The sequence below is a fragment of the Ammodytes marinus genome (genome assembly GCF_949987685.1).
Source record: "Ammodytes marinus genome assembly, chromosome: 20".
Classification (NCBI taxonomy): Eukaryota; Metazoa; Chordata; class Actinopteri; order Uranoscopiformes; family Ammodytidae; genus Ammodytes; species Ammodytes marinus.
In genome coordinates, this window is record NC_137224.1 from 2,633,269 (window position 1) to 2,658,172 (window position 24,904).

The 24,904-nt window shown below is 38.1% G+C and overlaps 4 protein-coding genes across 7 annotated transcripts; 2 read left to right on the forward strand and 2 right to left on the reverse strand.

Moving 5' to 3' along the window:
• Positions 1–1,207: 1,207 nt before the first annotated feature.
• On the reverse strand, positions 1,208–4,905 carry mrm1 (mitochondrial rRNA methyltransferase 1 homolog). Of its 2 annotated transcripts, none has more exons than XM_080049720.1 (4): positions 4,540–4,905; positions 3,134–3,622; positions 2,155–2,380; positions 1,208–1,653 (listed from the first exon to the last, which is right to left on the reverse strand). In XM_080049720.1, the coding sequence occupies exons 1-4, from the start codon at positions 4,734–4,736 to the stop codon at positions 1,366–1,368; spliced, it is 1,200 nt and encodes a 399-aa protein (XP_079905846.1). In that variant the 5' UTR covers positions 4,737–4,905; the 3' UTR covers positions 1,208–1,365. The 2 variants fall into 2 exon arrangements, with proteins under 2 accessions (XP_079905846.1, XP_079905847.1); XM_080049721.1 differs by having other exon boundaries at positions 4,535–4,683.
• Positions 4,906–5,286: 381 nt separating this feature from the next.
• Positions 5,287–10,409, forward strand: chmp2a (charged multivesicular body protein 2A). Its single transcript, XM_080049103.1, has 6 exons — positions 5,287–5,428; positions 6,658–6,825; positions 7,322–7,501; positions 8,250–8,380; positions 8,867–8,928; positions 9,257–10,409. Exons 2-6 carry the CDS (start codon positions 6,658–6,660, stop codon positions 9,379–9,381), a joined length of 666 nt encoding a protein of 221 aa, XP_079905229.1. The 5' UTR covers positions 5,287–5,428; the 3' UTR covers positions 9,382–10,409.
• A 603-nt stretch (positions 10,410–11,012) lies between these two features.
• Positions 11,013–18,992, reverse strand: msl1b (MSL complex subunit 1b). Of its 3 annotated transcripts, none has more exons than XM_080049489.1 (9): positions 18,918–18,992; positions 17,665–18,396; positions 16,516–16,715; positions 15,537–15,868; positions 15,305–15,366; positions 14,811–14,878; positions 14,459–14,583; positions 14,091–14,163; positions 11,013–13,569 (listed from the first exon to the last, which is right to left on the reverse strand). In XM_080049489.1, the coding sequence occupies exons 2-9, from the start codon at positions 18,319–18,321 to the stop codon at positions 13,479–13,481; spliced, it is 1,608 nt and encodes a 535-aa protein (XP_079905615.1). In that variant the 5' UTR covers positions 18,322–18,396; positions 18,918–18,992; the 3' UTR covers positions 11,013–13,478. The 3 variants fall into 3 exon arrangements, with proteins under 3 accessions (XP_079905615.1, XP_079905614.1, XP_079905616.1); XM_080049488.1 differs by having other exon boundaries at positions 15,495–15,868; XM_080049490.1 differs by having other exon boundaries at positions 11,013–13,585; positions 15,495–15,868.
• A 1,038-nt stretch (positions 18,993–20,030) lies between these two features.
• snf8 (SNF8 subunit of ESCRT-II) lies at positions 20,031–24,076 on the forward strand. Its single transcript, XM_080048699.1, has 8 exons — positions 20,031–20,287; positions 20,389–20,439; positions 20,872–21,010; positions 21,470–21,574; positions 21,924–21,996; positions 22,428–22,569; positions 23,270–23,344; positions 23,890–24,076. The coding sequence occupies exons 1-8, from the start codon at positions 20,237–20,239 to the stop codon at positions 24,025–24,027; spliced, it is 774 nt and encodes a 257-aa protein (XP_079904825.1). The 5' UTR covers positions 20,031–20,236; the 3' UTR covers positions 24,028–24,076.
• The last annotated feature ends 828 nt before the right edge of the window (positions 24,077–24,904 follow it).

Sequence of the window (24,904 nt, forward strand, 5' to 3'; positions counted from 1 at the left end):
GTGCTGCCACCCGGCGGACGCAGTCTGTCTGGGGAGTTGTTCTTCAACACGTCTGTCAGCTTTCCAGATATTAGATGGCCTTTTTTATAGGCTGTCATAAAAACTAAATTACTGTAACAACCCAGAGAAACAGCTCGTTGTGTTGTTATTATATTGGATCTTTGAGTAATTAGCATAGTGTTGTTTGTTTAACTTACTGTAGCTCTGACTGTGGGGACTTGGCTAGGGAATGGGAGTATGGACTGGCAGCTCGAGAGGTGTCAGTTCACCTCCCCAGCACTGCTGAGGTGCCCTTGAGCAAGGCACCTAAAACTGCTAGGGATGACATCCGACACAGGGCAACCCCCTCACTGGTCTCCATAAATGGATGTGTGTAGGATGTGTGTAAAGGCCTATTTCGGGCTTGTGTGTAAAATATTAACAGGGTATAAAAAGGACACATGATCATCTGGTATTCTGGTCTGAAGTTGTTACCCCAGTGTATCTTTGTCCCAGTGAAGTTAAATCTTAATGCTGCATCATTCAATAATATATTGACTATCTCTAAATAAAGTAATACAAAGGAAAATGTACAGTTATGCACACAACCACACACACGCACGCACACACACACACACACGCACGCGTCGCACACACACACACACACACACACACACACACACACTCTTCTCTCAGTGACTTCACAAATGCTTGTGTCTGAAATAGGACAAAAATCCCTGCAGCCATGTTCTAGTGGAAAGTCTGAATGCAAGCCATTATAGTAACAGATTAATGATTGTGGTTTTGAAATGAGATGTGACACGATCATGTGTTCACATATCTTTTACCATGAACTGTATGTACTGTATAGCAGGGGGGTGCACAATGCCATGACTGAACAAATCTTAAGTCTGGTGGTTGCAGTCTCGCCAACCCTCCAAGGCCTTAACATAAAAGATTTATCAATGAACACATGTACACAGTGTACCACCATTGCCATAATTCCTAATTTCAAATAAATACATTTTTTAATTAAACTGTTCAAATACATTTTCTTCTCTCTATATGATGGTTTTTGCTTTTTTTCAAACCCTTCTAAGCCCAGCACATTGGTGGCGGACAAGTATTAAATCTCTATATTTTATGCAAGTGGAAATAAAAGTACTCAAACAAAGAGAGTAAAAGAAAACATGATAAAAATCCAACTTTTAACTTTCACTTTAATGGCCAAAAAATTAGGACAGGTCGGAAAATATTCCAAATTCATACAGCATGGATATAAAAAAAAAGTTAAAACAAAACATAAGCACAACATAGTGACAGACATATGACATAATTATAATGTTATATTTCTTTAGAGTACAGGCAGATATCTAGCTTGGTTTTTCATCTGGTCGTTTTCCTGGAGAACATCAGTGAATGAAGCAGGATTCCAGCAGCTACCGACACATTGAGCGATTCTATCCCAGGGAACAAGCCTCTGCCGGCGGGGATGGTGACCAGGCTTTGGCACAGAGAGATCAGCTCTTTGGACAGTCCTTCCCCCTCTCCGCCCATCAATAACAACGTGGGTTTAGACATTTTAAAGTCTGAGCATTGTGTCACAGGAATCTGGGACTCTTCTGCATCAGCTCCGACTGTGCCGACCACCTGCCAACCGTGTTCCACCTTTACCTTCAAATAGAATTAAATCAAAACAGTTTTTATTTATATTATTAGTCCAATATCACAAAAAGCCATTTGCCTAAGTGGGCTTCACAGTCCGTACTCAATATGACACCCTCTCGATGAATGCTTGGCAAAATCAGTGAATATCTCCTCAAGCTCCGCTACCTATCCGTACTGTGTGTGTGCTGTAAAAAGAAAATCATGTGTTAATACACAGCCTAGGCTCTGTGGTCTGGCATGTTGCTAGCCATAGTGGCCCCCCTTTGTTTATATACCAGTTTAAAGAGCCTAGGCTTTGTAATAACACTTTTTTTTTTTTTTCAGTGCACACACAGTACAGACGGGTAGCAAATGGTTAGGAGATATTCACTGCTTTTGTCAACAAGCAGTCTACAGAATTGTTGGACTCCACCTTTGACAGGGATTTGTTTTTTAATAAACCTCAGGAAGAATGACATAGGAAGAACAGACCAATAGAAAAGTTCACAAAGGAAATACAATAATTACCTTCAACATTTCCTCCAGGTTTTCGTAGCCATACACCCCGAACACCTCCATGACGCCCGAGCTGGCCTTGCTCACCGTTGGGGACAGAGGACAGCTGTGGTGGAGACTGCTGACCACTCTGTCTACACCCAGGAAGTAAGCGGAGCGCAGGATGGCTCCTAAATTCATCGGGTCCTGAATTTTCTCCAGGACCAGCCAGAGAGGGGGGGTGTCGTTATGGTCTTGTCTGTTGGGAAAAAGCAGGGAAGAAAATTAGCGGGGCCCCGAGGCAAAATGCCCTCTGAAAAATCTTAATTGGCCCTTGAAAATTCATTTGACAGGGGCTGTTAATGCCCTCGTAAAATAGTGAATGGGGAAATTTACAGTAAGTATATGAAAGTCAAAAATTGCTAGCAAGGCATCCAATACCCCCCTGGCCTCCAATGTGTATTAAAAAGGTCGTAAAAAGTCGATTTGATTCTGAGAACCCTGATAGGGGAAACAAACAAGGTATTTCAGAATATTTGATAATATTGCCCTGAAAATAATCCCAGTGCTCTACGAAACATATTTCACAAGTAAAAAAAAAAAGGTTTATTCCTATCCTGGTGCAGTCTCTCTGTTGTTGGTGAGATTGGGTGCAGAGCAAGGAAGAAAATTAGCGGGGACCCGAGGCAAAATGCACCTCGAAAAAAGTGATTTGTCCTCGTAAAATAGAGAATTGTATCATCATCTTTTTCATTTTCTAGGGCATAGAATCGATACTGATCCTCCACTATATTCTTTTAACTTGTACGGGAGTGCAGTGGACATGACATTTCATTCTAAGTGCTATTTAAAAGGTTTTAAACTTGATTTTGGAGAAGACCTGGTGATACCCTGATAAGAGAAAACAATTTATTTCCCCCAACATTTGATAAAATTGTCCTTGAAATGATCCAAAATGTATTTCACAGGGACAAAAAAAAAGCCCCTGGGTAATTTTTTTTTAAATTCCTACCTTGGTGCGGAGTCTGTTTTGTCGGTGAGATAGCCCAGCGGACTGGCTTGCAGACACACTCCTTGATGGACCCGGCTGAAGGTCATCTTGTCCAGGTCCTTCTTCTCGACCCGTTGGACTTGTACCCCTCTCTGATGGGCCTCTTCACACACCTTTAACACAGACGCCCTGCTAGAAGCCTCCCCGTCTTTCACATACAGTTTAAGGGCTTTCCTTCTGCCCTGGGTGAGAGCCAGTAAACAGGGCGCGACGCCAAAGACATAATCATAGCTATCAGATTTTTTTTCTGATTTTCTGGGGTCCCGTGAAGGCTCCTTTCTGGCCGGTTTTTCCCTCTCTGAAGGGAAATCCTCCTTAGCCATTTTCTTGAGTTCAGACGAGACTCTGTTGTAGCGGTCGTCTCTCTTCCGATGGTTTGACTTCTCTGACACCACGCCTGTTGCCTTGGAGATGACATTGGGGGGGACCAAATCTGCCTGGCGCTTGCCCCTAGAAAAATGAATTCATAATTGGAAAAATCAGTCTCTGTCATTCTAAAATATTTTAAAATGTACTACTAACAGGTGGAATCACATTTGTATATGCTTGACACTATAATGTCTATTTGTTCTGTTATCTCTCATTTCTTTCACCCATGGACATATAAAGAAATTTCACCCTTTCATTCATACCTCTAATATTCTGACTGTAGTGAAACAAATGGTATTATTGGTATGGTGTTGTTACAGTAGCATAATGACTGTCCCATTAACAGCTGATTGGAACATTAAAGGTGGAGTCAGTGATTCTGGAGAATGCTTGTTGTCAATATCACTTTTTGGCAAAATTGCACTGTGCTGTGTGTGCACTGTGAAAAAGTTGGTGTTCATACACAGCCCAAAGCTCTATAAGTTTACATGATGTTAGCTATGGTGGGCCCCTTTGTTTACAGAGCCTAGGCTATGTCGGAACACCAATTTTCTTTCCAGACCGACCACACACACACACACAGCAAAAAGTGAGTTTTGACAACAATTATTCTCCGGAATATAGGCTACCTTTAACTCCTTAGACAAACTACATGTAGAAATGCAGTGATGGCAATTTAAATGTACTTATATTTATGATTACATTTGATAATGATTATTTAGTTCAACACTGCATACATAGCCATTAGTGGTAGCAGAGCAATAGTTTTCTTTATAAATACAGTTGTGTTCTACAACGTGTCAGACCCATAGCCTGTTTATAAAAGGCCCTGACCTGACCTGATAATGAGTATTTAGTTCAGCACTGCATCCTTGTTGTAGCATAGCCATTGTTTTCATTATGTTTTAAATATCAATACCTTGATTTCCAAGGTGTACATTTTTCATGCATTATTCAGACCCATAGGCTGCATATAAAAAGGTTCTGACCGACCTGACCTCTCTTGACCCTTCCATTCTTCAGATGCAAAAGATTTGCGATGTCTCTTGACCACCGGTTCCTCTTTGCCCAGTAGAGCGGCTGTTACATGGTGCGAGGCAAACTGAGATCCCACTATACCGAAAGAATCAGGTTTCTGCAATCTCCTAGTCCAGAGAAGTAGCAACTTCTGTTGATGTGCAAGGCTGAATAACATGTTGAAATAGTTTGAAGTTTATCCAGAGATAGTAAAAAGAAGAGATAACCCAGATAAATGCGGTTTAGTTGTCTTAGAAGTCCATTAATCCATGAACGTGTTCGAAGAGTATTTTTATCCTTTCTTCAATCAGAAATAACTATACAATATATCCATTCATTGCTGATATGTGTTGTAGCCTGTGGCCTTGACAAAAAATACGCACATGTGCAGTACGCTTGCGCAAAGCACGCGAGATTACAACCGGATGTGAAGTTTCTTTTTACCTATAAAATAAAAGCCTATCCATTCGAGTAAAAAATAAATAAATAGAAATGTTACTTTCAATAAAGAAAGTGAACACACATCATCAACTTATACAATAGAGGACATACTCAACTTTATATAAATAAATAAAATATTAAAGACTATTACTTTTATAATGTGGTATTACTAACTGTAATTAATTAAATAATAAACTAACTAACAAAGTAATATCATGTCAGTTGTTTATTTTGAAAGCGGTGACGCCTCTACTTATTCGTGCGCGATGACGTAATTTCCCGGAAGTGAAACTATCGCAACACGGAAGTATAGGAAAGAAAACAATAATCGTTTAAAATCTGTTTGTGTCGAGTGTCAGTGGGAGAAAAACGCCCTGAACATAATTTACCTTTAGGATTACCGTCTTCTGACGTCGAGCAAGATACACGGTGAGAGTGACAGACTTTATATCAGCCCGGTTGAGTCTGGGGCGGTGGGAAAGGCTACATTTGAGAGGAAAACGGAGCGAAAAAATTCTAAAAATAATCTTCAGCGTTCATAACAGGCCGCTGCTCACATTACTAACTGCTTAGTCAGACTTTAAGACGTCATATGAGGGACTAACATGGCCGAAACAAAGTTAGAAAGTGTCCATATAGTTTATTTTCGGGTGTTGGCTCCTTTGTTCATCTAGATGGAAAAGTTCAGTGAACAATTCCTCCACTTTTCTGACGTTGACATGTGACAGGGAGAACTACAAACTAATCATTTACGTCTTCAGTCAGTCCGTCGTTATTTTCCACTGATTCATTTATCACTAAGTTGAATTCACTTTATTAAGATCCCCATTGTCTTCCGTCTTAAACAGTAGCTAATATTTCCTGGGGTTGCTATTATTTCATGACAATATGACTAACATAAACTGGAATACATCCATAACATTCATCAAGTTGTCGTTTTCACAAAGAAAAGCAATAGGATGATAAGTTACTAAAACAGTTATTGTCGAGATTCTTAAACTGATTTCTACTGTGCTGTTCATTTGTTAACAATAAAGTTATCAAGAAAAGGAATAGGAAAGACTCATAGGAAATCACAACAGAACAATTTTCTGTAAATTGTCTCCACATAACCACTGTAGTGTAATTTAACTTTCCTCAGAGAGTATTTATTTAGTCTGACTGTGTTTAATGACCTACTTCACCGGTGGGAATATGAAGGTGTATTGAACTATGAGATCCTATGTACAACATTATTAGAAGTCGGTTCATCCTAGCCTGAGAAAAGGCAGAAAGAGTGTTTTATGGTCTCACTGTCTCACCCTACATTTTCCCATGTGTTACATCACACATGGGAAAAAATGTAGGGTTAGGATTAACAGGACAGCTGGGCCAAGGGAAGTCTGAGGGAAGAAAAACCTCATTCATTATATTATAATAGCGATTTTATAATGATAGAACGCCGGTTCCGTATGGGTGAAGTATGATATCGTTTTCTTTGTCGTCTGTGAGCACCTGAATTTCTTCTCAAATCAAAAGATGCCGCTGTCAGAGTGTTATAACGTGCGGTCTACAGCGACACACACACACACACACACACACACACACACACACACACACACACACACACACACACACACACACACACATTCCTTTAACTTGTGGTTTTGCCCTGTCAGATGGACTTCCTGTTCGGGAAGAGGAAGACTCCGGAGGAGATGTTGAGGCAGAACCAGCGGGCGCTGAACAGAGCCATGAGAGAGCTGGACAGAGAGAGACAGAAGCTCGAACAACAGGAGAAGAAAATCATCGCCGACATTAAGAAAATGGCCAAACAAGGACAAATGGTGAGTCAGACGAATGATAAACAAATGTCTATGTTTTAAAAAGATAATCAGAAAAGGATTATTGGAAGTATAAGTTCACAAATACAAGGCCTTTTCTGTGGCCTGATGGTGAATGGCAGTAAACATGCGGTAGACATAAGGCTAGTTGAGTAATGTAAAATCAATGGAAAGGTAAAGATATTATGTAAAAAAATGTAAAATATTATTTGATAAGAGAGATATTACGTTACATTTTATCCAAAGCAAATTCCAATAAGTGCATTCAACCGTGAAGGTACAAACTTAAAACAGCGACAGAGGATATGTGCATTTGACTAACAGAGAATCCTAACTCTGTGTGTGTGTGTGTGTGTGTGTGTGTGTGTGTGTGTGTGTGTGTGTGTGTGTGTGTGTGTGTGTGTGTGTGTGTGTGTGTGTGTGTGTGTGTGTGTGTGTGTGTGTGTGTGTGTGTGTGTGTGTGTGTGTGTGTGTGTGTGTTGTATTTCAATCTCTGCAGGACGCCGTTAAGATCATGGCGAAGGATTTGGTTCGCACGCGGCGCTACGTGAAGAAGTTCATCATGATGAAAGCGAACATCCAGGCCGTCAGTCTGAAGATCCAGACGCTCAAGTCCAACAACAGCATGGCGCAGGCTATGAAGGGCGTCACCAAGGCCATGGCCACCATGAACAGACAGGTGTGTGTTCAAAGAAATAACAAAGTATTTACATATGATGGAAATAAACAATACGCTTCCTGTTATTGAAATAGAGGAGGTAGAGTTATGACCAAAAATGTCCCCAAAAAATGGGCGCTCCGGTGGTGTAGTGGATAGAGCACCTACTTTATTGGCTCCGGCCTTCGTTTGCAGTGGTCATGGTTTCAAATCCAACCCGTGGACCTTTACTGCAGGTCATCCCCTCTCTCTCTCTCTCTGTCTCCCCATTTGAACTCTGTACTGTCTAATAAAGCTTGAAAATGCCCAAAAATAATCTAAAGAAAAACGTCCCAAAGTATCAAAACCCACTCACTCAAGTTTGGTTGAGGCCATTAATTAATTTGGCAAGAAATTAAAAGTTCACCATAACTCTTCCTTTTCTTTTTTTAAATTCAAGTCTGGCAATATACCCACTCATACCATGATACTATGGTCAAGAGCCGTCAATTAATGAAATGAATATACTGGTCTAATATATGTATTCCCCCTCCACAGCTGAAACTGCCTCAGATCCAGAAGATCATGATGGAGTTTGAAAAAAAAACTGAATCATAACTTAAAGTAGTGTTTTTGTTGTGTCCATGCCGTACACCATTGTTTTGTTCTGTTATTATTTGAATGTTTTGTGCTCCATACCATGATACTATGGTCAAGACTAGAGCCATCAATAAATTAAATGAATATACTATATATATGCTGATCTAATGTGTGTATTCCACCTGCACAGCTGAAACTGCCTCAGATCCAGAAGATCATGATGGAGTTTGAGAAGCAGAGCGAGATCATGGACATGAAGGAGGAGATGATGAACGACGCCATCGACGACGCCATGGGAGACGAAGACGACGAGGACGAGAGGTAGAGAGGCTAAACTATTAATTTATTTATTAATTTAACTATTGTGAACATTTCGAAAATGTCTCATAAATCATCAGACAATCAACATATGAACAACACAAATCCTTCTGTAATAACCTTCAGAATAGTGCTAAGAATGATTATGGAAAGTTTAGTTGATGTAAGTGCTTTAGAAGATGAGATTTTTTAGTTCAGAGTATTGAAAAATGTTGAGATAATGGCCGTTAAAGATGGTTGTTTAGGAGCAATATCGGACATAAACATCCAAGGTTTAGTCAAATAAACCCCTAAATGTACATTTTGGACCTTTTGATTTATACTAGTATGAAGGAAAACATGTTATGGAAGAAAAATAGACAATACATTTCAAAATTGAACAGTGCTTGAAAAACCAATATTTTTGACTGTAGCATCTCACCTTATTGACTTGTAGAATCAACCTCCACCATGTGATTTAACTAAACTGATACATTTGTGATCACACAGTGACGCCATCGTGTCCCAAGTTCTTGACGAGCTCGGCCTCAATCTGTCCGACGAACTGTCAGGTAAGAAAATTTAACCTTTTTTTTAACAATTTTTCTTGATTTTCCATTTAAGCATATGTAATTTACTACAGCACACATTAGACCAAACATATACAGACATAGCATAGCTGTTTTATTCAAATACTAACAAATCCTCCCACCCAAACATCCAAGCTTGTCCCTTTAAGTCCAGATCTTATCAACTAGAATGATTTTCCATAGAAGTGTTTGTCCAACGAAGTAGCATAATACAATTTAGAAAATCGAACATTTTCAGCTCACTTTTGTAGATTTTGTAGAAATAGCTTTTTGTCTGATATATAATTTTTCTTTCTTTACATCCTTCCAGGTCTCCCGAGCACCGGTGGAAGTTTGTCGGTTGCGGGAGGAAAGAAGCAGGAGCCCCAGGCCGCCCTGGCAGACGCCGACGCAGATTTGGAAGACCGTCTGAATAAACTCCGGAGAGACGACTGATAGTAACACATACTAATAATACAGATACAAAACACATACTCGAATCTCTGTGTTGATTCTTTTTGAAGGTAAAAACTGGCAACACTCCAGTGAACGGTCTGGGTTATATATGGCTTTATGTTTGAGGTGTTTTCATTTTATTTGATGCGTGTATTGTGTATTTTATTAAACAACAACAGACAAACAAAAAACCTACAAGGGTCATCATCCTTCACAGGTTCTAGATTAGAATGTTCTTGTCTTATTTAAAGGTGGAGTCAGCGATTCTGGAGAATGCTTGTTGTCAAAATCACTTTTTGTCCAAATCAGTGCATATCTCCTCTGTCTGTACTGTGTGCGCGCTGACTGAAAGAAAATCTGATGTTAATACACAGCCTAGGCTCTGTAAAATGGTATGTAAAACAAAGAGGCACACCGTAGCTAGCAACATGCCAGTTTACAGAACTGACTCCACCTTTTAAGACATTGCCAAATAAATGACAGAACATTTTATTTCACACTATTGTATAAATTCTAACCCTTAACTCCAGGCATGATGTTTTTCACCGTTTAAAATTAACACTAAAAGTTTAAACAGAACCCAAATGAGAGTTGGTAAAGTGACAGAAGTGGGTGTTTTGGGGGGGGGGGCGTTTACAAATGTCAGCACTTTTTGTACATCAGGCTGATTTGGCGTTCACCATAATCACGTTAAAAAATATCCAGTTTGAGCCCTGAAACAAGCTCGTTGATGCCTTTTTGATTGTTTTTGTGAATGAGTTGGCAGTTGTCAGGGTCTAGCTGAAGATCGTGTACAAAACAGTGTATTACCTCGACATCTTTGCTGCCTAAATTCACTGATAGGGTGGTTTATATCACAAAAAAAACATATATATAAAGGATGAGAGACAAAGAAATAATGGTATGTGCACTGAGGCACTCCAAGAAAGTAAATGTTTGTCCCTGGTGATTTTATTTTATTTTGAAAAACTGTCCTGTTATGCTTTTTTTCTTTATTAAATAAAAGTTTTGTTTTTTTCCAGTTTTAACTATGGCGTTTGTCTCGTTTTCTTCTTCATGGAAAGTACTGCTTTGCTCAGCCCGGAGGAACAAAGGTTTATGAGAGAATGATGTCACAGTGATGTAATCTGGGTTAACCTGGGTTTATTAGAAGTCGTAACAAAGCTTTTGGGTGTGGAGATCTAAAGATTACCGGGCAGCCGGGCAGGGAGGGAGTGTCCAAGGAAGGACAAAGAAACAAGAAATGGCAGTTCAGAGACGACAAAGATCTGTTTGAGGCAGCCATGGAAGTAGTATTCAGAACACTTACTCATATTAAAGTCTTGTATGCAGTGTACGATTAGTTTTTTCCATAGATAGTATATAACTACTGTTTTTTAACTACTGTTTTTTTCAGATAAATGTACTTGAGTGTCAAGATAAAAGTTCCACCCTGTATTACTGACATTAAAACATTTAATTTTATAATAAGTTGTATAAATTGTTAACTCCAGTCTGTTAAAAAATCTTTAAATTTAAAGTGTATTAATAAAATAATTGGTATAAGATTTTCAAATATTGATATCAGACTCAAAATTCCACTACATCCCTTTCAATCAAACCAAAGAAACGTACTCAACTCAAACCCAAAGTATCGTAGACATGTTTTATTTTATTCCAAAAGAAATTAACTTTCAAAACTGTCAATTTGTCAACATACAATCATAGAACAATAATGAATGTACTCAACACTTCCAACATTAAATAATAAAAAAATAACAGCCATGTTTTATGTACATTTGTTTCTGAAAGCTATGTACAGAAAAAGAGAAATTAAAGAAAAGAAAATCAACTTTTGAAATATTTTTCCAGAAAATCTGCCTACGCATAGTATACGCCCCGGCAGTGTTGAAGTTATTGAAGCTAGAGATAAAGCCATAGGAGCCATTGCATCAAATGTAAAACGCCAGCAGAAATCAATCACTGTCATTGGAGCCGAGATTTAACTCAGCCAGCACTGTAAAAAATTAAGAAGTTAGGAAAACCGAAAAATTTCAACGCAACTGTCTACAATAGATTTTTTTACAGTTTTGAGGCTAAAAGTAAAACTCTTAAAGTTGTAAAAAAAACTGGCAACATTTTAGCCAACCAAGTATTTTTTGTTGAGATGACTTATCAATATGTGATGATAATGTATCTTTTCATATGTATAATAACTTCAGATTTTTAGTTCTACTTACTAAGAATTTCAAACAATTACAATTGTGCCATTAATTCTGTCATACAAACAAACAAAACCAAGTCGGTCAAAATCTTGATTCGAACATTAAACAGTGTTAAAACAGAAAAAAGCAAAAAAATAAGAAGTTGACGCAACTTTAAATTTTTTGGAATTCTTAGTATGTAGAACCTTAAACTTGAAGTTGCATTACCAATGAATTATAAGCTAATTATAATTAGTTGGCTCAAAAATATGCAATTTTCCTTAGAACTTAAAGAGCTAAAGTTTTAGCCTTAAAAAAATCTAGTGCAGAGAACAATTTTTCACAAAGTTTTCCAAACATTTAAATTTTTTGCAGAGCGGGACAGATTAGCTGGCGGCACGTTAACGAGCGTACTGGTGAACATCGCTAGAAGAACTACAGCTAGAAAAAGCTTTATTTAATTATCGTCTACTGTAAAATGGTTCCTCAAGTCCGGAGAGGAGACCAATGCATACATACAACTTGGCTAAATATTTACTGGATGTTATTTGAAGCAGATTATTGTTAACGATTTATTTGACACACGAAATGTAGATCATAACTGTACTTTTGTTATTATTAAGAGCGGCTTACGATGAGGCTGAACGCACCAACTTTCAGCGAAAACAGAGCAGCCATAAAGTCATGCTTTCAAGAACAAAGCTGTCGTAGTAGTAGTAATAGTAGTTTGTAGCCCAATGCGTAGAGGTTAATTCTACTATTCTGGGGTTAAGCCATGCTACCATCTTTTGTTAAAACAGCTAAATAGAGTCCATGCAACTCACATTAACAAAAAAATTAACAAAAAAATTAAACAAAACAGGGAACAGAACACTAGGGAAAAAAAATTAAAAATCACTCCAAATTTTTCCACGCTTTTGTTATTATTTTCCTAAAGCAAAACTTGAACGTGTAACAATCATTATGTTGCTTTTCTAATTTTTTTCATACGTTTGATTGGTTAGAACTTTAATTTCAATTTAAAAAAATAAATTGTGTGTGTGTGGCTCAAAACCTCCCGATAGCACACTGAACATTGATAAACTCTTATTTGAAGTTGTGTGCGTATGACGATTATAGGCAACACACAGCACGTTACAGTCGGATTGCTGAAATGTTTTGCAGTTAGGGCGGGAGGAATGAGAGTGGAAGGAACACAATGCTGCTTGCTGTAGCCGCTCAGTTCAAGCTCTATTTTTTGTAAGTGAAAATGGCAACCATGTTTTTTTTCTGCCGCTTCTTCATGAAGATGCTCAATATTTATCCCATCAGCTGACTATGCATAATAAGTGACATAACTCCCACTTTTGAGTGATAAAATCCGTCTCTCGATGGCACAGCTGCGACCACATGTATCTCAAACATGCATATTAAAAAGGTTGGGGGTCAGTGATTCTGGAGAACGCTTGTTGTCAAAATCACTTTTTTTCTGATTTTGACTTAGAAGAGATTTTGACAACAAGCGTTCTCCAGAATCACTGACTCCACCTTTAAACTGTTGGTTATTTTTTTTTTAAAGAATACAATCTGACTGTAATCTTCCAACAGGCTGAAAAACACGGATTCTTTTTTTGAAATCACATGGCATCAGGTATTCTAACTCCATTTGAGAAGTGTAAATGATAAATGGAAATATCACGGACACCTCCAAATCTTTTACAGTATTCTTAAGGAGCTCAGCTGATCTGTAGCGGCATGTTGTTGAGTCAATAACTCGCCCATATAGACTTAAAGCAACAGCAGTTATACATATAGCAACTGGTGGTGACTTGTCTTGTCCCCTTCCAGAAAAATTACAAATAATGTTAATATTTTTCCTTAATCTGGGCACGGAGCGGAGTCTGTGAATGCCTCGCGGGGTATTTTTTTTCTCTCTCACTTCCGACAGTTCCGGTGCGGTGTGTGTTTCTTGGGGACTTCGATGCGACAGCGGCTTCGGTCGTCCAGCCAAGGCAGCTCGAAGTTCCTACAAGGAGAAAAAACTTTTGACTTTGAAAATACAACTTTAAAATGTTCCTGCGGTCTTTGAATGCAACTGTAGAAATAGCAGAGAGTACAGACAGGTGACAAATTCAAAATCTTAGGAAATCTGAGTAAGTCAATAAACTAGGGGTGACCACGATTAGTCAACGGTTCAATCGAAAGAGCCTCATTCTACTGCAAATCTCACAGTCAAATAGTCACAAAAAGTTGTTATGAAACAAGCATCATTATATTAAGGCTATTTGCAGGTGCTGAATATCTGATTTTACATTGAATTACTTGGTATCTACCAATAAAATCATAATACATTGCCTATTGTTGTATTAATATCAGCCTATTATACTGTTAATAAAACATTTGAAAATAACATGAGCTTTATGATAAACTTTTTGCTTTGCTCACCGCCATACATAACTCTATGGATCATGCTAGCAGCAACCCACACAAAATATGACATGAAAGGAAATGAATAAATAAAAACACAAGATGCAACTTTCAACTTACTGTTGTGCCAGTTTGGGCAAAGGCCGTCCGAACGCAACCACAGGCAAGAAGGGGGTGATCACTATAGTTTCAACTGGAAGGGAAAAATAATAAAATGAAGTTAAAATCAATGTTGCTAATACTAAAAATCATAATAATAATAATAATAATAACAATAATAATACTAATACTACTACTACTACTAATAATAATAATAATAATAATAATAATAATAATAATAATAATAATAATAATAATAATAATAATAATAATAATAATAATAATAATAATAATAATAGCACTGCAGAATAATTCAGATTTTGGGTAGTTATATTAGGTAGTTATATTATTGGGTGTTGGCTATTGGTTGTCGAGTTTTGCAGTTGTACCGTCTTCCGTGTCGGGATAGAAGGACGAAAGCTCCGGTTCCGTCTCCGGGACGATTTTCTTCCGGTTCATTCGCTGCTGCAAACGCTGGAACATTCTCTGCTCTCTGATTCGCTGGATGTCCCACCTGGAAACACAAGAGGATTTATCAAAATAAAAATAAAAAATAATATATTTTCTTACGTTTTACGACCTTTGAGTGAGATTTTCTTAAAAAAATTTAATCCCACAATTTGTTTCTTTTTAAAAGTTCCTTCGTATATATTTATGTTGCCCTGTTATAACTTGAATTTTAAGTTAAAACGTTTTTTTTTTAAGAAACAAGGTCGTATAACTGAAGTCAGTGATTTGTACCTTTTCCTCCTCTTCTCATCCAACTCCAGCTTCAAGTGTCGTTTCAGAAACACACTGTCGTCCATCGGCTTGATGAAAAAAAAAGACAAAATCAAATGTTTAATTCATGAGTGACATGCTTCGGGATTTAAAGGGGAGGAAGATTGTCGACAAATTCGCTTTTTGTAAAAATCAGTGATTATCTCGTTATGATCCACTACCTGTCCATAGTGTGTCTGCAGTGTTAATACACAGCTTAGGCACTGCAAACGGGCATTTTGCAAGCTATGGTATGCCCCTTTTGTTTACATGCCAGTTTACAGAGCCTAAGCTGTTTATTAATACAGTTTTTTTAGTATACACACTGTACAGACATGTAGCAGATCGCAAGGGGAATTTTTATTTTTTTTTACAAAAAGCATTCTCCAGAATCACTGACTCCACCTTTAATGTGAGAGGAAATGTCAAACTTTTAAAAATAGAATAATAATTTTTATTATTCTTATGTGCCTCACCTCAGCTGGATTTCCGGCTTCATCTTCCAAAGGCTCTATGGGATTTTCTCTCCAAGACGGAACTAAACCATTGACAAAAAAAAATAAATTAAAAGAAAAAATTAATCTATCTTCAATTTCGACCATTTGATGGTTATAAATAAATTATAGTAAAAAAAAAAATGGGATAATATTATAGGTTTTTTCTTACAAACAATCAGCATATCATGTACTACATGAGGAGTCCACTCACTGGCCACCTCCTCCTCCTTTTTAGGGGAAGTTTCACGCAAAGGCGAAAGAGGAGGTTGGTTCCAGCAGCAGAGGTACATCTCCGTAGTAGACATGAAAGGCAGCTCCTCCATCTCACAGCTGAGGCCCGGTTCCTCTTTGCATTGGAGCATGAGGTCTGATGTGCCCGACCGCATTGGGCCGGTCTTTTCGGGAGTTTCTTTGCTGCGCAGCTCTCTCTGACTTTGACTGTGATTGGGAGAGCCGGGCGTCATGTCCGACTTTACCGGGCTGAGCTTGGTGGTGCTTTTACCCCGGCATTTCTGCGCTTTGGGGTCGCCGAAGCAAGATTTCCTGCAGGGGAAAAGATAGATATGAGTGAAATAAATTAAAAAAAACTACACAAATACAAGAATCATAGCAATAAAAAAAATCCATTGAGCACCAAAAAAAAAAAAAACATTGTGATACTATTTCGATAGACAGTGCCAAATCTCTCTCACACACACACACACACACACACACACACACACACACACACACACACACACACACACACACACACACACACACACACACACACACACACACACACACACACACACACACACACACACACACACACACACACACACACACACACACACACACACACACACACACACACACACTTTTTTTTAAGTCTTGTCATCAAAAGGTTGTATGTGCTAACTGTATCTCTTGGCTGTATTAATACAAATATATACTGTATAAACGAGGAATTTTAGATTCTAAAATATATAAAATGTTATGACTTAATCTGCATTTAGTTTTTTATCTTTCAGTGACATTTGGCTGAGTTGGGAAGACTTTTTCATTTTCTTGTGAAAGCCCAGTATGTGATACAAGCCATTATTTGGGGTACTGGTAGACTGTACTTTGACAAGTTTGACTTAGCGCCAACTAAAATGATTCCTTTACCTTTTCTGCATACAGTTAATAGTCTAAAATGATCCCTTTACCGTTTCTGCCCCTTGCCCCCCCGGCTGAAGGCGAGTGGAGTGGCTTGGTTGGGCTGTGGCCCCTCCTCTGGGTCCAGGTCCCACAAGTCCTCTTTGTCCGGGGTCCACGGCTCCAGAGGCTGGAACAGTCTCTTGTCGCGCGGAGGGTCTTTCTTCGTTAGCTGCAAACGACGCTCCATGCGCTCAATACGAGCAAGAAGCTGCAGAAGAAGAAATTACGTATAAAAACACAACACATTTTATAGCACCAATATTTGCTGAAAACAGACTTTGACTTGGATGTTTATTATAATAACACATTTTGAGCACAAAGTCAATTCAAAGTGCTATATATGGGAAGCATATAAAAAGCACTTTTTATGCAAGTTAAATTAACCTGCATAAAAAGTAACTTAGTTAGTGCTTATTAATGCTTAATAAGCACTAACTATGCATTAACTAATAGTTGATTAGGGGGCGCCTTTAGCTCAGTTGGTAAGGCGTCCCCCCCATGGGCCTTGGCCAGCAGCAGACCCGGGTTCCATTCCAGCCCGTGGTCGTTCTCTGCATGTCACTCCCCTCTCTGCCCCATTTCACCTCTGTCTCTACACTATCAATAAAGCATAAAAAAATGCCAAAAAATAATATCTTTAACTAATAGTTGATTAATGTACCCTTATTGCAAAGTGTTACCATGTAATATATTAAATTTATGTTCCATGTGTGAAGGTGCGTTGTGGCATGTGTGAAGCTCAAGACCAACTTCCCTACTATACGGGACAATAACGTTTCTCATATTGTGAAATGCAAACACCTGAATAACATAATAAGTTACAACATACAAGTGCTTTACAGCGGCAAGATTAAAATACATCAACTATAGAATACACATTAGAAAAGCGAATGAAAATATGAATAGAAATAAAACGTTTAAATTAAATTAAAAAGACAGTAATAATAATAACATAACGTCTCCTTGTCCTTCATTAATGTACCCTTATTGTAAAGTGTAACCAATTTATATGTATGTGTTATATGTAATTTATGTTCCATGTGTGAAGGTGCAACTGTGATGCAGTGGCTTGGACCAAAGACCTTATAAGGGACAATAAAGTGTATGTTGTCTTATTAAATGCAAACACATGAATAACATAATAAGTAACACCATACCGTCTCCTTGTCTGCCTTGAGCTCATCGATCTCCTTGTCCTTGGACTGCAGTTGCTGCTGTTGCTGCTCTATGAGGTCCAGTTGTAGCAGGAGAATCTGTCTGAGGCAGTTGGCCTGTGTGTGCGCGCTGGCAGGGGTCTTCCTAATATTCCTCCATTTCCCCTCCGACAATAGTTCAATAGAAGCCGTGCCTAGGACCCCGGGAACCAGCCCTTTCACACTTTCATCCCCACCCGCACCCCCACCCCCTCCGACATCTTTGGGGTTGTTATTATTGTTCACAGCCATTTGAGGGTTTTCCATTGTGTCTGTATGAGAGAGGGGTTTACCTTTCACTGGGGTTCCCTCACCCCCCATTTGTCTGACAGGGGACAACACCCCCACACTTTTACGGTCTCCTTGAACTAGTTCTGCAAGGGAAACTTTGCTAGCTGTTGACATGAAATGTTTCTCTACGACGTCAAATGTCTTGGGTGATTTCACGTTATGTACATCAACAGCAAAGTCATGCGAGTCCCTCTTGAAGCTCACGGGCGAAACAGAAACAGTTGAGGCTCCAAAGTGAGTTTTGTGAGTTTGTTCAAAGTCTGTGGCGGTGTCTGCGTCCTGCCTGAAGCCTGTCGCGTTGTGTGGGAACAGTGTGGATCTCAGCGTCATGGCGAACAAGACGAACGCTTTTCATCCTGCTGCATCGCCACAGCTTCCTCCCATTGGAACTGCGCGGCTGCCGTACTGCAACAAAAACAGATCAAATAAAAATAGACATATATATCGTGTTATTATGGTCTGTTTAACGGTCTATGGGAGATATGCAGCGACTGCGTATACTTAGACAAACCCAGAAACAAACCCAGGAAAAGAGTGCGCCACATCCTCCTTATAACCGACCAATAAAGCTAAGCTACATTAGCACGTCATATAAAATGCGCACAACAAACTTAAACTATTCAAATAAAGGAAGAATAAACCCTGCATTAAAACGCTATGGAGCCGTTTCACAGTATGGGGCTTCAAACAAGGACTCGGGAGTGGCTTGTGTAGGACACTGGCAGCAGCCATCTCCTCCATTTTGCTTCTCGCGAAATCATGAAAAACAATAACAGCTAGCTAGCTTGGCTAACGTTAGCCCGGCTAGTTTAAATCAATAATACGCGCGTGCTGAGGCGAAGCGGGTACAACGACCGCATCGATAAGCTTATAAATCGCCCAGTCGCGTTTTTATTTGGGTGAATTTGTGTGTTTTTGAGTCTTACCTCGACTATATTTTAAGTCCACCTGCAAGTGCCTTCATGTTCCCTCCTCAAGACTTGTTTTAAAGCGCCGACCACTGCGCATGCGTAATTTGTTGAAGGGCCATTTCTTGTGTTGTGAAGGTTTTTTTTTAAAAGGAGACGACAGAGGGCGCTACAGAGCTGCAGCAAATTACGCTATACTCTCATTACGTAATGCACATTAGGTATTCTTTCCCACACGCTGTCAGTCTGGTTGAAAAGGTAGATCCTGACATTCATGCACAGTTCGCATTTTGATTAATTAGATAGATAGATAGATAGATAGATAGATAGATAGATAGATAGATAGATAGATAGATAGATAGATAGATAGATAGATAGATAGATAGATAGATAGATAGATAGATAGATAGATAGATAGATAGATAGATAGATAGATAGATAGATAGATAGATAGATAGATAGATAGATAGATAGATAGATAGATAGATAGATAGATAGATAGATAGATAGATAGATAGATAGATAGATAGATAGATAGATAGATAGATAGATAGATAGATAGATAGATAGATAGATAGATAGATAGATAGATATATGGATAGATAGATGGATGGATGGATGGATGGATGGATGGATGGATGGATGGATTTTTTGTTATCCCCAAAGGGAACATATTGTGTTGCAGTAGTAATACTAATTCCCATAAATAACAACAGATACGATAAACAGTGGAAGTCAGAAAACACAGAACAGAACAATCAAATTTTGTATATATACAGAAACAACTATCGGCTAATACATGAATATATAACATAATTAGATAATAGTATAATTGATCAAATTGGAAAGATACATCCTCCTGAATACAGTTTTTTGATTTGACATGTACTTTCCTATGCGTTTTGACTCTTCATATATTTAAGCAATTAATTTATTGTTGTTTCATTATATTTTATTTATTCGTTAAATCAAATTCATGATTATTAGTGTATAAAACTTTTATTTTTCATCGTTTTAAAAATAAAATTATATATTTTTTAAAATACGTCCGCCGAGACACAAGGGGGCGCTATGGCACAAACCGTTTACGTCGCCGACAGGGGAGTAGTTTACTTCCTTGTTGTCAAAATGGAAACAGTTGCACTAAAATAGCTTTTATACATCGCGCTTATCAACCTATTTTTGCCCTAAATGGTGCTTTTCAGTCCATTTTGAGTTATAATTAAGTGCTGGACTGCTTAAGTTAAAGCTGACGTTACCAAAATAGTGCGTATTAAGTGAAGATATTGGGGGAATATCACAGATACATAGACTGTTTGAAGCAAAAATACAGAAGAATGCGCAGAGGTGTTGGAGCGGGGGCTATCGCCAAAAAGAAGCTCGCAGAGGTTTGTGGAAGTGCAGATATGACTGTTAATTTGTGTCTTTACGTGAGTTCGTTTAGCTTGACCGGCTTTATCATGTCTCACCGGTGTGTTTATCTTTTTAGGCGAGATACAAGGAGAGGGGAAATGTTCTTGCAGAGGACCAAATTGTTCAGGTGAGTTATTTTATATTAAATAGTTTACTTCTTTGTTTTACTAGATGAATAAACGCTTAAAACTGTGAGATGACAGTAAAGAGGTTCACTTAAAAACAGCATACGTTCAGCTGATTTGCATCTGTAGTCTCTGGGCAGGCAGACATAACAATATAAAATAAATACATTACATCAATATATCACAATGACTATGAAGCTCTAAAAAATCTATGCATATGTCAATGAGAATACCAATATAAATAGTATACTGCTATGCAAATAATCCTACAATACAGTACACATCCTGTAAATACATACCTTCGTCTTATCTTATCTACATTTTCCTGCATCAGCTCCTGCATTTATTTATAAAGATAATTTATTTTTATGAATAATTTCTGTCTATTAATATTTTTGCATGGTCTATTAAATCTTTCCTCGTTTCCCTGCCAGATGTCTAAACAACTCGAGACCTTCAAGTCAAACCTGGAGGAATTCGCCAGCAAACACAAACAGGAAATACGCAAGAGCTCTCAGTTTAGGGTTCAGTTTCAGGAGATGTGTGCAACCATCGGAGTCGACCCTCTCGCCTGTGAGAAACAATTCCAATAAACCTATAAAAAACTAATCTAAAAAAAACTCACCTTTTCAAATCTGCATAGTGCGTACCCCTCCTTTTCTTCCCTAGCCTGGCACCGCCCGCCTACATACTTCCACTCAATTTTAATTTCCTTTCAGTAGTCTTTACAAATGAAATGAAGTACGATGGTGTGGTAGGACCAGGCTAGATCTTCCCTTCCTCATCACCACATCACCCATTGTCCACTTTATTTAAACAGTTTTTAATTATATTGTCTCTTGTGAACCTGCTTTGTATATACTGTATCTGTTTTGAATGTACGGCGTCCTTACGAGCCATGAAAGGCGCCTCTAAACAAAATGTATTATTATTATTATTATTATTATTATTAGTATTATTTATTATTATAAAATCCCATATGTTTTAAAGTTTAAAATATTGATTTTAACGTTTTTATATTTTTCCCCACAGCTGGTAAAGGCTTTTGGTCGGAGATGCTTGGCGTAGGCGACTTCTATTATGAGCTTGGTGTGCAGATCATTGAAGTGTGCCTCGCCCTGAAACACAGAAATGGAGGTTTGTTGTTGATATTTATAACTTGGTGCTGTACAGTACTGTGTGTGCACTGAAAAATAATCCAGTGTTAATACACATCCTAGGCTCTGTAAACGGGTATGTAAATAAAGGACATGTAAACAAAGGGAGCCCGCCGTAGCTAGCAACATGAGCAACATTTACAGAGTCTAGGCTGTACAGGACACACACAGTACGGACAGGTAACATAGATCGTGAGGTTTGTTGTTTATATTTATAACACAGTAGTATCAAATGAATGCAGTCAGGAACACCTGGACGAAGTAATTAGTTATTTAAGTGGCTTTTTAATGTGTATTTAAATGATAAAATTAAGTTTATATTTTTGCAGGTCTTATTACTTTGGACGAACTCCACCAAAGAGTGTTGAAGGGAAGAGGGAAATACGCTCAAGACGTCAGCCAGTAAGTTTCACTAACCCAATATTTAATAGTCCTTTCCTTACTCTAAAACTAATGGTATCACTGCCTCGATTGTAAGTCTGAAATCGATCAAAATGACGTCACAATCTTGAATATCTCAATTTAAGGTGTAAACGAGGATTCTTCTTTATATAACTCACAACACCATATAGACCATCATTTGAAATAAGAATTTAAAAAGTAAATGAGTTTTAGTAGTTTTCATGGCATTAAACAATGATCATAGACCAGACTAGACTACTAGACCAGCCTAAAACTGCACAGCTAAGAAGAAAAACAAATCGAGAATTGAATCAAATCATTATACATATTGTGACACCCCTACTCTTAACAGCATATTTACACCATTTAATATCCATATGTCTGTCTAAAGTTCTATGATTATCTAAACCTATTCAATATGTGTTTCCCAGAGATGATTTGATGCGAGCCATAAAGAAGCTGAAGGTGATGGGTAGCGGCTTCGGGATGATTCCAGTCGGAGGCTCGTACCTGGTTCAGTCGGTTCCCGCGGAGCTCAACATGGACCACACGGTAGTTCTACAGCTGGCTGAGGTAACATACAGTACAGGGTTCATTATATACAGCCCTGGAAAAAATTAAGAGAATCTTCATCTCTACATTACTTATTGAAAATGCTCTAAATGACAATATTTTTATTGTGAATTTGGTAGAAATGTTATCAGTAGTTTATATTATAAAATCAAAATGTTCATTCTACTCAAACATATGCCTTTAAAGAGTAAAACAAGAGACACTGAACATTTGGAGTGGTCTCTTAATTTTTTTCCGGAGCTGTATGTGTATAAAGCAGTATCACAATTTTTTTTTTCTTCATAATAAAATACTTAAATGATACAATTCTAGATATTTTGAATCGTAAACCTGATAAGGATCTTCTGCACAATATTAAAATAATGTTTGCCTACACACAGGGGAATGAAATGATGAGTTTAAGGACTGTTTAGAAATGGCACTGGGATAAAAAGTAATAAACCACAAAATGAGTTTTAAAGTCTGTCACTTGATGTCACTGTTTACCAACTCAATGTCTGTACTGAGAAGGAAAGGAAGCTTCACTCTTACTCACCAGGCGCAAAGTATCACGTGAACTTTGCATTCTTATTATGTAATTTTCGAATGAGAATTTCTGACAGCTATGACATTTTCCAGGTTTTCTATGTGAAAATTGTCTCATTCATTGTTACAAAAAGATAGATCATGTTTGTTTATTTGTGTCTTTGTTCTTTTGTAGAAAAAGGGCTACGTCAGCGTGAGTGAGATCAAGGAGAGTCTGAAGTGGGAGAAGGAACGAGCGTGTCATGTCCTGGTGAGTTGTTATCAGCTCAGTTCAGGGCACTACGTATTGACTATGTATTGACTTTTGCCCCTTGAGTGTATGTTATCTGCAGGATTTTAATAGATATTGAATTCAGTGTGCATTACTCTTATAAGATGTTTTTTAATCTGATTGTGGGCCATGAGGAGAAGTTACACACATAAAAAGTTAAACTTAATGTGTGGTAGTTGTGTTTGTGTGTTTTGAACCATTTGAACTGTGAGCTACAGTAGTTAGGACAACCATATACTATGTACAGGGCTTAAAAATGCATTTTCTGCATGTTTTTAAGAACAAAATGTATCATAAATCAGACAATTAAAAACATATGAACAAAATTTACATTTTGGACCTTTTGGTTTATACTGGTATGAAAGAAGAAATGTTATGGCAGCAAAATAGCCAAAAATCTCAAAATTTATCAGTGCTTTGAAATTATTATATTTTTTTGATCTGCAGTGTCTTGTTTTTAAGTTATTAAACCCTGTAGAAACCCCCTAACATGCCCGTCCCAACCCCCTTATCTCATGTCCCAGGATCACCTGTTGAAAGAAGGCCTGGCCTGGTTGGACTCTCAGGCAGCAGGAGAACCTCACTACTGGTTCCCCGCTCTGTTCTCTGAGATCACATCTCGGGACGTGTCACCCGAGGAGGCCAACCAAATGACGCCTTAAAGAGACAGTGACCACCAAGGCTTTACAGACGTGTTGGTAAACAAAATGTGCCTGGGAGGGAGGGGGAGGGGGGGGCAAGGGGGCTAGGAGGCTCATGTTGCTGCTTAGGACAATTTGGGGAAATCCCTCTGAGATCATTTTCTGGAAAACTTTCTCTCATGTGTCTCCTGAGCATCATATATACAGCTCCAGAAAAAATTAAGAGACCAGTCTGGATTTTTTTTTTAAATCTTCATCTCTACATAACTTATTGAAAATGCTCTTAATGTCAAAACATTTATTTGGAGGGTTAGGGTTTGGTAGAAATGTTGTCAGTAGTTTATATTATAAAACCAAAATGTTCATTCTACTCAAACATATGCCTATAAATAGCAAAACTAGAGACACTGAACAATTTGGAGTGGTCTCTTCATTTTTTCCAGAGCTGTATACACATGGAGGGGATACTTTTCTTGATGTGCTCCTGAGTCTACCCCGACTATGCAACGAGTTATATTGTAACAGTCAATGAAAGAAATCGGATTTCCAAAACATCCCATATGATATTCAGGTCATGTTTGTCCACACACGTATAGAGGTATTTTGGTTACTGTAACTTTTTTCTTTACAACCGGAGACACTAAAAACCGGAGAGTTTTGAAAAGTCGTCCCAAAGTTTAAATTTTTTCTTAATTTATCCTCGAAAGATCAATTGAGGGTCGACCAGGGGTTAAAGTGGAGTTATTAGAACATTTTCTATATTACTGTATTTGTGGAGACAGGGAAAATGGAGATTTTAAGAAACGGAAAATGTGTGTTTTTTTTTATTTTACGTGTCTGTGGACATGGACTGAATTGTTGTCTTCCTGGTATCATTGTGTAAGGGTGTTTAAGGATA